A 15,136-nucleotide genomic window follows, 5' to 3' on the forward strand; every position below is an offset into this window, starting at 1 on the left:
AAATAATAGTATTCTTGTTATACTATGTCTCAAAATTTCAACCATAGAGAATAGAATATATAGAGAGGAATTAAAAGAATCTCTCGGTATGAATTTTTTCAGTCCCTTTCAGCCTGAAAGGGAGTTCAAAGTGTACAAATCATGTAAATGTTCACAAATTATATGAAGTAGAGTACATTAATATACAGTATGTTCCCTAGACTATTCATTTTAATTTCGAATTTTTTAAACTGTTAAATAAACTTTATAATGAATTAGGTGAATAAAAACATCATTTGATTTATAGTTATAACGGCTAATCATCGTTTGTAAAGTGGAAGGCATAGAGTCTATGTGAAATGATCATTGGTCAATTATGAAACCAGCCTATTTCATAATTTGGTTTTCTTTTAACAATAATTTTAGATTTTCTATAAAATGATTTTCCAGGGCCCAACAGGTTATATAGCATAAATATGTGAAGTACACCTGCAGTATGGAAACAGTACAACAAAATGGCCGTTTTACACTTTTTTCTAGTTAATTCCTCTCTATCTATTCTATTCTCTATGATTAAAACCTAAAGGCGTTGAAAGGATGCTAAGTTTTACTGTTAACTGGCCACGCATGACAAATGTATTATCTTCTTTTGTTAATTAACCTAAATTTTGAAAACGCCCCGCCGCCCCCTATACAGTTTAATTTTACAATATTTTAGACTTTTATTTCTTTTCAGCGTTATTCGGGGACAGTGTTGACTTGGGGTTTTATTTAAATAAACTGATTGACTTCCTAAGGAGTATCTCTGATTTAAAAGGCAGTGGCAGTCCTATTTCTGATTTGTTTCTCTATAAGAAGTTTAGCGTATGTTTACATACAGTACACGATATACTGCATCAAGTATGGTGGTTTACAATCTTAAAAAGGGAAGCAACGGTTCTGTTCTAAGTTAGTAGGGTCATTTTACAGTATATCGTGAATTCACTGTAAAATTATTATTATTATTATATTATTATTATTATTATTATTAAGTATCATCATGAATTCATTTTCATTCTGTTATTTGTTGCATTTTCATAATATTTTTTCAGAAAATATATATGTAAAAAATGAGCTTGAACGGGATCAAACCACCAGACAGGAAAAAAAACATGATAAATAGATCGCTAGAGTGTTAAAGGTCAATCAAACTGATTGATCGATTGCTAGGTTAAAAATCAATGATATATTGTTCCTCTCAAAAATATGTGTTTTTGATACAATTTACAGATTATTTATCTAAGAAAGGTACTTTCGTTCAAGCAATATTCACTAAATACAAATTTTTAATTTCTCGTGTAAACATGCATAAAGCTTACTGCTTGAGGCAATTTTGTATTTTGCTGTATGTATTGACCTTCGAAATTTTCAAATATGCGTCCTTATATAACCGCACGTGGTCGTAGCTTTGTCTTATTTACGATATTACCTCTTATCTCGGGGCATGAACGAGGGGAGGAGGGCAAACCACCATAACCCTTTGTCTGAGCCATATTTTCATTAATCACGCGTCCGAGCCTCTAAGCTTGAAATTATTTCAATATTGTATTGTTATTATTGTTTTTTTTTTAACTTAACAAAACCTTTTTTAATTCTTAACTACAATTCCATATTACATTGCATCAAAACCTAAGCATCTGAATTCAGGCCCGTACCCGTATTGTAAAATTTGGTACCCGTATTGTAAAATTTGCACTAAAAACTAAATTAAGAAAATTTTCCTTGTACTACAAAAGATATCAAATTCAGGGAAAATCGAATTTTCATTAAGTTAAAGCTTAAATTACTAATGTTGTATTGTTGACAAATTTGAAAATAACCTACAAACATAAAATTCAAGCTAAAATTACTCGGTTTTTATACCAAAATTTTAAAAATTTTCTATGCAGGGGGCTCTGCCTCCCGCAACTCACCACATCGTTCACTACGTTTCACTCGGTAATCATGGCCTTTGCACTCCCCTTAATGCAAATCCTGGTTACGGGCCTGTCTGAATTCCCTTTATTATTACCATTAAAAAAACGTTAGAGCAGGCTCGGATTTGAGAATGGGTTGAATGTGGCTCGGAGGTAAAATTGTATAGGGGTTTACTATTAAGACTCGCTAAAACGAATTAATTATGAGGGTAAAGAGTACCAAGCTGTCAGTGCTTTAAGATTTAGACATCTCCTAGATGTAACAATTAACTGGTTTGCTTCGGTTTAAATTTAGACTCAATTTGTACAAGAATTTGTCAAGAGGGGTTTTAAATTTTTAGACATTCCCAGGGTAAGGCAATGCATAACCCATGAAAAAAAAAACATCTTAGAAATCAAAGTTTTTAATATTAACCCCCCCCTCCTCCCCGAGAAAAAAACATTGTCTACTGAATTTGAAAAAAAAACCATGAAATAATGTGATTTTTAAATTTGGGGATTTTGAAAAGAAATGGCTGACGGAGCTGACGTCAAACTAACATAAATTGCACGTAATATTGAAACCTTATGTTTTTAATCCAAACTTCTCTAATTAAAAAGCAATATTGAGAAGAAAAAAATGTTTTAATTTTTTATTTGTAACTGGATAAAGGAATTGAATCTTTGAAACAAACTCTGATTTTCTAATACCTATACTTTTTCCCAGTGCTTAGGATCCGGATCCGGATCCGTTGGATCCGCAAGATTTTGGCTTCCTGGATCTGGATCCGCAAAAATATGCGGATCCACGGATTCGGATCCAAGGGGTAAAATATCAACCAAAAACTGCAAAAAAAAACTAAAATCAAAATCTGAACTTTTGAAAAAAAGAGGGATTATAAAAATTTCCTCATTTCTGAATGGTTCATCGAGTTTTAGGATTAAAATATGCGAAATTTTTTTTTTCCAGTGCGGATTCATTTTTTTCCAGTGCGGATCCAGGATCCGGATCCGGATCCGCATCAAAATTAAATGGATCCTAAGCACTGCTTTCCCACTTGATGGTGTAAACATTTGATATTTCAAACTTACATTCTTTCATCTAACAGAATTCATAGTTTGAAATATTTAAGGTCTATGGCATTGGGTTGCAAAGATATGGAGATTAGAAAATCATAGTTTGTGACAAAGACTCAATTCCTTTGCTTTTTATTCCCATAATTGTGCGCTAAATGAAACTAGAGGAGGTACGAGGTCACAAAGTATTACCAGCGATGTCGCATACAGTTTTCCTTCTCATTCCGTCTAGTGTTTACATTGGGATTGATTTACTTAATATTCATCAAGCGGGAAATTCGTATTGACATGATCGGATTAAGTCTGATCTTTTTAAAGGGATTATGTCGATGGAATAAATCAGATTAAAATGATGAAAACTTTAGATTACAATATGGGCATGTGTAGATTATTATTTCAAGTAACCCTTTATTTAAACTGTGCCATTAACGATTCACATCCGTAGCTTACAAACATTGATCTAAAGTGATAAAAACAAGAAAAAGTGTGCTAACATTTGTGACAACTTTGAGTATGCATGTTGTACTTTTTATAAAATTTGAATTAAGTATCTTGTTGCTGGGGGGGNGGGGGGGTGAGTATGGGTAAGAAATATTATAGGAAACAAACTTGTTCTTGAGAAAACTTCGTAAGTTTTTCAAACAATTCAAAATATCGACGACGGCAAATATATTTCTGATTTAATCGTAGCTTAGAAGCTCATACATGTAGCTATACAATGTAAAGATAGTTTTTAAGATAGAAGATTTTAGTTTTCATGTTTTGTAAAATATTATGCAGGGATTTTATAGCTAAAGAAATTAAAAAAAATAAAAAATTACAAATTTACAAAATCATGTTTTTGTTTAGCCAAGAAGAAGCATTTTCATTCACTGTTCAACAGTTGCCCGAGAAAGGAAAACATCTATGATTTTTAAATTTGATTTTGTCAGAAGATAAATCCCATTCCATTCTTTAGATTTTTATTCAGTAGGCCCTATGCTCAATGTTTGTGGTTCCGTCTCCACCCCCCTCTCCTCCTCCTCCCCATCTGAACCCTATCTGAAATCTTCGTGATGCCTATCATCCGTTTTTCCTCTCAGACCTTTCCAAAATTTGATTTCTTAATTCCTACCTATCCCCCAATTTAGTCCCATATACTCATTTTGACAATCCCCCCCCCCCCCTCTGCAAGATCCTGGTTTACCTTGATGTTTGGTGTAGAGTATGCTGAACCAACGACAACAAGAACAGGACGATTTAATCCCTTCAAATGGATTTTATCCATCAGTAGTTCTAACTATCTAGTCAAATCATTCGAGGATTTCTTCAGATGGTTAGTTTAGTTATTTATACATTAGTGAAAATATTCATTTTATTATTTATTTCATTTCATCGTTTTCATATTTTTAAGATAATCTATTTAAATCATTTAAATATTGGTTAGATCATTTATTTAATCATTAAACATTGCTTAGATTATTTATTAGATCAATCATTTGGTCATTTATACATTGGTTAGATCATTTAATTATTCATTTATACATTGGTTAGATCATTTAATTATTCGTTTATACATTGGTCATTGGTCATTGGTCATTGATCATTCATTTAATCATTTATACAAGGGTTGGATCATTTTTTTGTCATTTATATTTTGGTTAGATCATTTATTTAATCATTTATACATTGGCTAGATTATTTATTTAGCCATTTATATATTGGTTAAATCATTCATTTTGTCATTGATATATTGGCTAGATTAATTATTTAAGCCATTTATATATTGGTTAGATCATTCATTTTGTCATTCATACATTGTCTAGATTGTTTATTTAGTCATTTATATATTGGTTAGATCATTCATTTTGTCATTTATATATTGGTTAGATCATTTTTTAAGTCATTTATATATTGGCTAGTTCATTCAGTTAGTCATTTGTATATTGGCAAGATCTTTCAGTTAGTCATTTATATATTGGCTAGATCATTCATTTAGTCATTTATATATTGGCTAGATAATTCAGTTAGTCATTTATATATTTGTTAGATCATTCATTTAGTCATTTATATATTGACTAGTTCATTCACTTAGTCATTTATATATTGGCTAAATCTTTCAGTTAGTCATTTATATATTGGTTATATAATTCAGTTAGTCATTTATATATTTGCTAGATCATTCATTTAGTCATTTATGCATTAGTTAGATCATTTATTTATTCATTTATATATTGGTTAGATCATTCAGTTTATCATTTATATATTCGGTTATTCATTTATATATTGGTTAGATCATTCATTTAGTCATTGATATATTGGTTAGATCATTCATTTAGTCATTGATATATTGGTTAGATCATTCATTTAGTCATTTATATATTGGTTAGATCGTTCATTTAGTCATTGATATATTGGTTAGATCATTCATTTAGTCATTGATATAATGGTTAGATCATTCATTTAGTCATTTATATATTGGTTAGATCATTCATTTAGTCATTGATATATTGGTGAGATTATTCATTAAGTCATTAATATATTGGTTAGATTATTCAGTTAGTCATTTATATATTGGCTAGATCATTCAGTTAGTCATTTATGCATTAGTTAGATCATTCATTTATTCATTTATATATTGGTTAGATCATTCAGTTTATCATTTATATATTCGGTTATTCATTTATATATTGGTTAGATCATTCAATTAGTCATTGATATATTGGTTAGATCATTCATTTAGTCATTGATATATTGGTTAGATAATTCATTTAGTCATTTTTATATTGGTTGGATCATTCATTTAGTCATTGATATGTTGGTTAGATCATTCATTTAGTCATTTATATATTGGCGAGATTATTCATTTAGTCATTAATATATTAGTTAGATTATTCAGTTAGTCATTTATATATTGGCTAGATTATTCAGTTAGTCATTTATGCATTAGTTAGATCATTCATTTATTCATTTATATATTGGTTAGATTATTTAGTGAGGCATTCATACATTGGCTTGATTGTTCATGTAATCATTTATATATTGTTTATATCATTCATTTAGTCATTTATACATTGGTTAGATTATTTAGTGAGGCATTCATACATTGGCTAGATTGTTCATGTAGTCATTTATATATGGGTAAGATCATCCATTTATTCATTTATATATTGGTTAGATCATTCATTTAGTCATTGATATATTGGATATATCATTCATTTAGTCATTTATATATTGGTTAGATCATTCATTTAGTCATTTATATATTGGTTAGATCATTTTTTAAGTCATTTATATATTGGCTAGTTCATTCAGTTAGTCATTTGTATATTGGCAAGATCTTTCAGTTAGTCATTTATATATTGGTTAGATCATTTTTTAAGTCATTTATATATTGGCTAGTTCATTCAGTTAGTCATTTGTATATTGGCAAGATCTTTCAGTTAGTCATTTATATATTGGCTAGATCATTCAATAAGTCATTTATTTATTGTTTAGATCACTCATTTAATCATTTATACATTAGCTAGATCATAAAAAAATGGTTTATATGTTGATTAATTTTATAAAAACTAAATTTTCAAATTATATTGTTCAGGGAGGGAGAGACTGTAAGTAAGAATAGTATCCCTGTGATACTGATCAGCTTACTACTTGGAGGACTGGGCTGTGCCGGGTTACCATTCCTTGAACAGGAGAATAATATGATTAGGCTCTGGATACCCCAGGTATACATTAGAGCTAGGTTTTAAGTCAGACCATAGAACGAATAATATCTTTTGTTAAATGCATAGGGATGAATAGTTGCATAGTTTTTATCAATCTATATACTCTACTTGTCTGTCTGTCTCTTTGATTGTTTGTAACCAATAAACGTCTAAACGGCTGACCCAATCGGGTCCAAATGTTATGTGGGGCCTCACATGACACCAGGAAAGGTTAATGTAAGATCTAAATTGAAGAAAAAAATCCTAGAAAAAATATTTCTATTTTTTTGTTAAAAATGCGCCCATTCGAAAAGAAAACTTCGCCAAAATTTGAAAATGATTTTAAATGGCCGACTTTCATAACACAACAGTTATATACGGCTGCATGCATAGCATAGATGCATCGACTTAAAGAAGATATATACAAGTTTATATTGGCTCTCATTCTACCATTATTGGAACGTATACTCACTGAAAAAATATCAGGATTTTAAAAATAAATCCTAATAAATTAAAGATAGAAACACGCCTGTAATAGTTCTAATAGCGAAGGCTACAAAACAGTATAAGTAAGTTCGTAATGTATATAAAAGCAAAGACCACCAAAGACGTTGCAAAGTCGTACTGTCATGATCTCTATATATGGGAATACCTTCTCCATAATGTTTTATTAGACTATAAAATAATAGAAAGCCACTAAAGTTTCACAACGATACACAATGAATGTATCGCTGATTAATAACTCTTTAAATTGATAATTTATCTTCATCTCATGGTTAGTGGTTCTCATTGTAAGTACAATTCAAGTGAAAACGTTTATTTTTTATCTTGAAATATGTTTGAGATTAAACATGTACAATTTAATTGCTTTGTATTACGGCTAGGCCATAAATCAAAGTTAAGGAAGACGGAATTGTGTCTAGAAAGCAATAAAAAACTACAATAACCGTCTTGCGATCCATCGATCTGTCTTTCTATCCATCGATCTGTCTTTCTATCCATCGATCTGTCTTTCTATCCATCGATCTGTCTTTCTGTCCATCGATCTGTCTTTCTATCCATCGATCTGTCTTTCTATTCATCGATATGTCTTTCTATTAATCTATCTGTATTTCTGTCCATCGATCTGTCCTTCTATTCATCGATCTGTATTTCTATCCATCAAATCTATATCAATCTGTATCTATCTACGTTTATATATGTGTATATGTATATATATATATATATATTTCTTAAAATAAGTTCAGAACATTTTCTACTGTTTAATTAATATAGTTATATATAATCATATACCTTTTTTTCTATTCTATTTTATTTTTGTTGAAGTGTAATAATTTAATTCCGAACAAAATTATTTGATATATTAGCCATCTAATTAAAGTTTTATTGATAATCACAAGATATTTATGAATTCAGTCTGGTGTTAATTAATTTGTTAATATCATGTTTATTTAAGAAAGAGAATTAATATCTTGTTAATAATTTTCTTAATTTTATAATAAATTAATCTTTGTCTAATACTACAGCGAGCCTACCAGAGGACAGAGTTGTGTTACACCTTGGACTTTAGTCTTTTTAATAATTGTTGTTTTATCTAAAATGTAAGGAAGGGAAGTGGGAGCAGGATGGGAAGTATGCAAGGAAGGGAAGTGGGAGCAGGATTGGAAGTATGTAAAAAAGGGTGGAAATGTAGAAAGGAGAGAAAAAGAGAGAATCAGGAGAAAAGAGGGAAAAGGAGTGAAAGGAAGGATAAGGAGGGGGAGAAGGGGATTGAAAGATATAGAGGGGAAGGAAGTGATGGAAGGGGATAGGAAGTTGTGTTTGGGTTTGCTGGGAGTAGGATTTAGGAAAGATGAAAAAAATAAAGTATTTATTTTTATTCTTAGAACAGTGACACTGCCCTGAACTATGCCTGGTTGTGGTCCAACTACCCCCCGGAGTTTCGAGAACATTCGATAATTCTGCACGGAGATAACGTACTCACCCCACCGGCGATACAGAAGGTATTGTCTTTACGGCTGAACCGAGTAAATCCAATGTTTATGAGTTGGTTGAGGCCTGGCTAAAGATAAACTCAAATTCAAAACCTTTCACAACGATTATTATTATTAATTATTCACACAAAAAAAGATTAAAAATATGCGCGTATCTCTCTGGTTTCTAGTATTCTGATTATTATACTAAAAAATGTCCAAAGATGCGCATGATAGAAAACAAATCGTGGTATAGCACTTGATCCGACTAAAAGATGTATTTCTTAATATATTATAGGTTATAGGATGCGAAAAAAAATTTATGAAAACCCGATGTTTTTAGGATTTTAAGTACAAAACAGCATTTTTCAACTGTTGAAGGGTTGGCTATGTGCTCATTGATATACTAAATTCTTACAATATCTGCATGGCTTGTTCTTGTGTTTAAAAAATATACTTCCAACAGCTTTTCAATGAACTATATGTGTAAATTAATTATACACGTGGGCTAGCGGCAAAGGATTTCTGTTCTTTTAGTGTTTTCCATGTATTTCTTAGCGTCTGGTAGTCCCTGGCTTAGTCATGTTCACTATGCATATAAAGTCCCCTATTACAGTCTACACCAGTTTTTTTGAAATTCATCCACTATTCATATTTGTCCACTATATAGTCGTCAATCGCAGTCCTAAGTAGTGAGTAGTTCCTGGCAGTACTTGACTATATTTCGTCTGTCCGTAATCCATAATAGTCTTTCTGATCTATGTCCCTCTGTCCTTGTTTGCCAGTAAGGGGCTTATCCCTGTTTTTCTCCTATAGTCTGCAAAAGTTCTAATCCTTACTAAATTTCTTGTTATTTAGGTTGTCAGGTTTTGTGTAACCTTAAATGGTATATATATTGTAATACTCATAAGAAGTAACATATATATATATATATATATACAGGTCGTTTTGAGAGGATAAATTAAGAATGACTTACTTTCTTTTAGTCAAAACGAGAAAATAGTTAGAAATTCAATTAGAAATTAAGCGCCAAAGAAAAATTTTGGTATTTTTTTCTTAATTGACAAAATTTGATAAAAGATGGTCCACAATCATGATCATGCTGTAGCCATGAGTGAGGGGGGGGGGGGAGGGGCTGAGAAGCAAAACTCGCTTCGCCCCCCCCCCTAGTTGCGCCACTGATTTTCACTATATTTTATATTTCTTCATAAACTTAATTTTTAGTTGTACGCAATTTACAAGAGCGTCTACAGTATAAAAACAGAGAAGTTTAATAAAACTTGGGAGAATTCATGCTTCAGGTTTGTACTTTGTAATTCTTATATATTTCCTCCCCCCCCCCCCCTGGACCCAAAATCCAATTTTTGTTTCTACTCTTTGTATCTTTTCTTTTTCTAGGAAAATGTTTATTTTCGGTGATAAAGGAGTTGAGTTTTTGCCACAAACTCCGATTTTCTAAACCCTGTTTTAACCTAATGTCGAAGACCTTAGATATTTCAAACTATGAATTCTGGTAGATCAAATAATCTAAGTTTGAAATATTAAAGGCTTAAACCATCTAGTAGCAAAGATATTAAGATTCGAAAAATTGACTTTGTGGCAAAGACTCAATTCCTTTTGTTTCATAAATGAAAATGTTTTTAATTAAAAGTAAGATTTAAAAAATCAGAATTTCAATTGTTGTAATTGACAGTTTAATTCATTTTAGATATATCTTCAATCCTTGCAATAAAAATTTAAATGTTATTATAATTGATAAAACACCCACATCACGCAAATTCATTTATGTAATGAACTTCAATTGGGTAAGGATAGTAAGGGGGGGGGGAGGGGTTTAACTGCAGAAATACATTTTAACGACAAATTTTGAAATGTTTTTTAACAAATCTTGAATTGAATTTTTTCTGATCAATATTCTTAAATTTACGGATATAGATCGAGATCCTATTCTAGACCCTAATGGTTTAACAAGACAATACAATAGTATACTATTAAATGATTGATGAGATTGCACGGGGCAGACGTTGTGACCGGGGTTTCTTTTCTATTATACAAACTTGGTTTTATAAATAGGGGTAACCCAGGGAGTAAAGAATAGAAGGGAGATACAACTGACGCGGTTCGCCCTACCATATGATCATCCATGCTTTGCAAACGGGTACTCCATTTGTATAAGAAATATTCAGAGTAGGTCATTGTATACGCGGTAATTGTACATCAGACAAATATTTCTTATTCAAATGAAGTACCGTCTGCAAAGCATGTATAATCATATGGTAACGCGAACCGCGTCAGTTGTATCTCCGCTCTATTCTTTACTCCCTATTATACAAACTTGGTTTTATCATTATTAGTTACCCGTTGAATGCGGTGACCGTTGTGACCTATGTGACCACTGACCGGGGTTTATTTTCTATTATACAACTAGAAGTACCCCTTGATCCCGTGTTAAAAGGACTGTAAGCGTAATTTTAAGTGACTATGCAAGATGGCAATGCCCGACTCACAACGGTACCCTTGAACGGTCCCTTATGTTGAAGATATGATGATATTTTCGTTTTTCTAGGGTCAACAGTGTTTTTTTTTCTAATACTTTCTGTATTTTTTTCTGCAGCAAAAATGCGCAATTGCCTTTTGTAGTGAAACCACGATTGTAAATAACCAGATTTCAAAATCATAAACATCCAATTCATACTTGATTAGACAAAGCTTTAAGCGTAACCGTCGTATATCGGGCATTGTGGAGGGTCACTAAAATTACGCGTACAGTCTCTTTAACCGAATTGTTTTATTTCAGGCGCCCGGTCGTTAAACTCACCGGGGAAATACTTAGCTCTAGGAGGAAACGCGATCTGTGGGGAGAAGAGGTACGGTTTAGAATTCACAAATATAGAGATATTGTTCGTTAACAATATCTAGAAGATTGAGTAGTGACCTACAGACCGACAAGACCATAACGATAACTCTGGAACTCATCGTAGCTGACTTATTCTGGAAAAAAATATATCAGAAAGTCAGAATTCCGGAATTTGCTTTAAAACCGACACTCTCCGCCCTGTTTAGACTGTGGAGCTTCCAAAGATTTAAAATTAACCTGTCTAAGGAGAACTACATTCATATATTTTCCGGACTTTTCCCCTCCGGAATTTGTCTACTCGGAAACTGTCCTTTCGCTACTTTAGAAGAGCTTGTCAAGGTTTATAAAAAGCAAAAAATATTTATTAGGAATTGTCTAATCAATCAATTCATAGAAATGATTATCAAATTTTAACTTTAATAATTTATTTTAATTAAGTTTTACAGTATCTTTAAATATTTATACGAGATCAGATGAAAATATTTTGAGAATTCTATATTTCTTGTTTGAGATTTCTATATTTCTTGTTTGAGATTTCTATATTTCTTGTTTGAAAATTCTATATTTCTTGTTTGAGATTTCTATATTTCTTGTTTGAGATTTCTATATTTCTTGTTTGAGATTTTTATATTTCTTGTTCTTCATTTTCTTTTAATTTTTAGACCTGAGATCGGATTTCGTGCAACTGTATTTTCAGATAAGTTTCCTCGCCTGATTATCTTGTGCAAAATTTGGTTGGATTATCCGCAAATATTTTGCAAGTTGTGATTTCATCATTATTAATTGAAATTATATTATAGAGTGCAGAGGATGAGTTTGGATTCAACAATTTTGACGAAAATTTCAATACTCCGGCCGATTTTTCGATTAATAACTATCCTCAACCCTACTGTGGAATGGTTGAATCTCTTCCTACTGCTTGTTTTGAGGTAAAGGAATTGAAGTTTTGCTTCAAATTCAAATTTTATTATCACAATATTTTTAAACGATTTGATCTATTAGAATTTATAATTTCAAAAATTAAAAGTCTACGACATCAATGACATTAATTGACATTGATTGACAATAAATACTGTTTATTTTTAGCTTTTCATATCCTTAAGGGTAAAGATTTTATTTTGGGATTCCACGAAAATTCTAATCTGTGATTAAGTTTGTCCAGAGATACACGAAAAGGATTATTAAAGCACTTCACCTTTTTGCAATGATAGCTGTCATGATAAGCATGCAACATTCACAATCCATAAACAAAATTTCAAGAATCAAAATTGTTCTCTTTAAACCATGAGTCTCCCTTCTCGTGCTTCTCCTTCTCCTTTTTCTCTTCTCCTCCACTCAACCTAGAACCACTTCCCTCCTACCATCTAGCAGCCCCTTTTCCTGCTCCTTCTCCTACTCTAATTTCTCCTTCTCCTTTCCCCCTTCTTCTCTTCTCCTCTACCTTCTCCTCATTCTCCTCCTCCTTCTTCCCTTTCATCCACCTTTTCCTGCTCCCTCTCCTACTCTACTTCTTTTTCTCTGCTCCTCTATCTTCTCCTGCTCCTTCTCCGCACTCTCCTTCTCCTTCTTCTCATCTGCTCCACCTTCTCCTGTTCCCTCTCCTCCATTTTCTCCTTCTTCTCCTTATCTTCTTTTCCCCCTTCTCCTGCTCCTTCTTCTCTTCTCCTCCACCTTCTCCTTCTCCTCCTGAGTTGAAAACTAAATCTATTCTATTCTAGGATAGTTTACTGGAGCTCTGGGCATTTGAAGGAGAGTTCAATCATATGTAAGGTTTCATTTTATTGGAAATAGATAAACTTAACCAAAACTAGAAGAAAATCAAACTAGATTTTTTCTTCTATATATGTAATATATATTAATAAAATATAATATAGTATAGTATAATTTATTTCTATATATAAATTTGGCTTGTCTGTCTGTCTGTTTGTTTGTATCCAATAAAAGTCAAAACGGCTGAACCGATCGGGCCCAATTTTTTTGTGTGACATCTAGGGACCCCAGGGAAGGTTTATGAATGATCAAAATTTCAAATATTTGTCTCCATCAAAATTCGATAAAACAGATTATATTGTATTTAAAATAGATATATAGTTTTCTATATATTTAGATCAGATGAAACAGATTATATTGTATTTAAAATAGATATATAGTTTTCTATATCTAGATCAGATAAAATAAATTATATTGTATTAATAATAGATATATAGTTTTCTTTATATTTAGATCAGATGAAACAGATTATATTGTATTTATAACAGATATATAGTTTTCCATATATAGGTTTCTATATTTAGATCAGATAAAATAGATTATATTGTATTTGTAGCAGATATATAGTTTTCTATATTTAGATCAGATGAAATAGATTATATTGTATTTGTAGCAGATATATAGTTTTCTATATCTAGATCAGATGAAATAGATTATATTGTATTTATAATAGATATATAGGTTTCTATATTTAGATCAGATGAAATAGATTATATTGTACATGTAGCAGATATATAGTTTTCTATATTTAGATCAGATGAAAAAATCGCTGGACTTACAACGAAGGAGATCCTGGATAAAGTGAACAATTGGGGTTACAGCGAGCGCTTTCTGAACGGTAAATATTTTTGATTTTAAATATCTTTATGTTTTTTTTTGATGCAAAAAGTTCTAAATCTGTTTCTGATCGTAAACACCATATGGTTATAGTTTATACAATAAAAGTCTTATCAATTTCCATATAGCTCAAGCACAAAGAGTTAAGTTTTTAACGGAGAGAGGGCCCTCATTCAAAATTCTGAACGTGGATTTTCTAATCTCTACATATATCATTGCAATTAGATGATGTAAACCTTTGAAAGTTCATGCTTAGTTTTTTTTATCCTACAGAGTTCACAGTTTGAAATATCTAAGGTCTACGACATTGGGTTGCAAAGATATAGAGATTGTGACGAAGACTCAATTTTTTAGACATTAAGAAATCATATTTAATGACGGATTTTGAAATGGATGGCAAAAATTGGATTTTTTCTCATGCGTGAAAGACTTTACATTGAAAGAAACTGATTACTCGTCTTAAATTCTCATCTTTGCTACACGGTGTTGCATCAAACATGAAAGTTGAAAAACGACCTTTGAGTCATCTCTTTTTACTGTCTAAATTTGCTTATAGGTCAAATATTTAAAGTTTGAAATATAAAGGGGTTGCAAAGATATAGAGATTACAAAATTAGAGTTTAAGACGAGTATTTAATTTCTTTAACGATTTTGTTTCTAGTTTTTAAAGAAATAAAAAAGTTTTTACTCATAAACTTAATTTTCGATAAACTATGTTTTATTTGACGCTAATTGGTCGAAATCTTACACTTCAATATCATTATGCTTAATCAATTTATCTAGAATCTTCTGTTTTGATTAGTGTAAATTACAGTGGCTAATTAATCCTAAGTGAAGATATACATTTTATTACTATTATACAATTTGTATGTAAAGATACACTTACTTACACTAAAGTAATCAACTAAAACTTCTGTTTAATTAAGACGATATACCCTATAGCTTTATTTATTTTGTATATACAGTGAGACCCATAAAATTTGTAGAATATAAAGCCGGCATTGAATCAATCTTATTTGTATT

At 31.1% G+C, this 15,136-nt stretch overlaps 1 protein-coding gene across 1 annotated transcript; it reads left to right on the forward strand.

The window, feature by feature from the left end:
* Window positions 1-1,070: 1,070 nt before the first annotated feature.
* LOC111695326 (uncharacterized) lies at window positions 1,071-14,143 on the forward strand. Its single transcript, XM_023464608.1, has 10 exons — window positions 1,071-1,120; window positions 3,840-3,886; window positions 4,194-4,305; window positions 6,568-6,697; window positions 8,563-8,679; window positions 9,874-9,950; window positions 11,447-11,516; window positions 12,307-12,435; window positions 13,225-13,271; window positions 14,029-14,143. Exons 1-10 carry the CDS (start codon window positions 1,089-1,091, stop codon window positions 14,126-14,128), a joined length of 861 nt encoding a protein of 286 aa, XP_023320376.1. The 5' UTR covers window positions 1,071-1,088; the 3' UTR covers window positions 14,129-14,143.
* Window positions 14,144-15,136: the final 993 nt, after the last annotated feature.

Source organism: Eurytemora carolleeae, unplaced genomic scaffold, assembly GCF_000591075.1.
Source record: "Eurytemora carolleeae unplaced genomic scaffold, Eaff_2.0 scaffold43, whole genome shotgun sequence".
In the NCBI taxonomy this organism is placed as follows: domain Eukaryota; kingdom Metazoa; phylum Arthropoda; class Copepoda; order Calanoida; family Temoridae; genus Eurytemora; species Eurytemora carolleeae.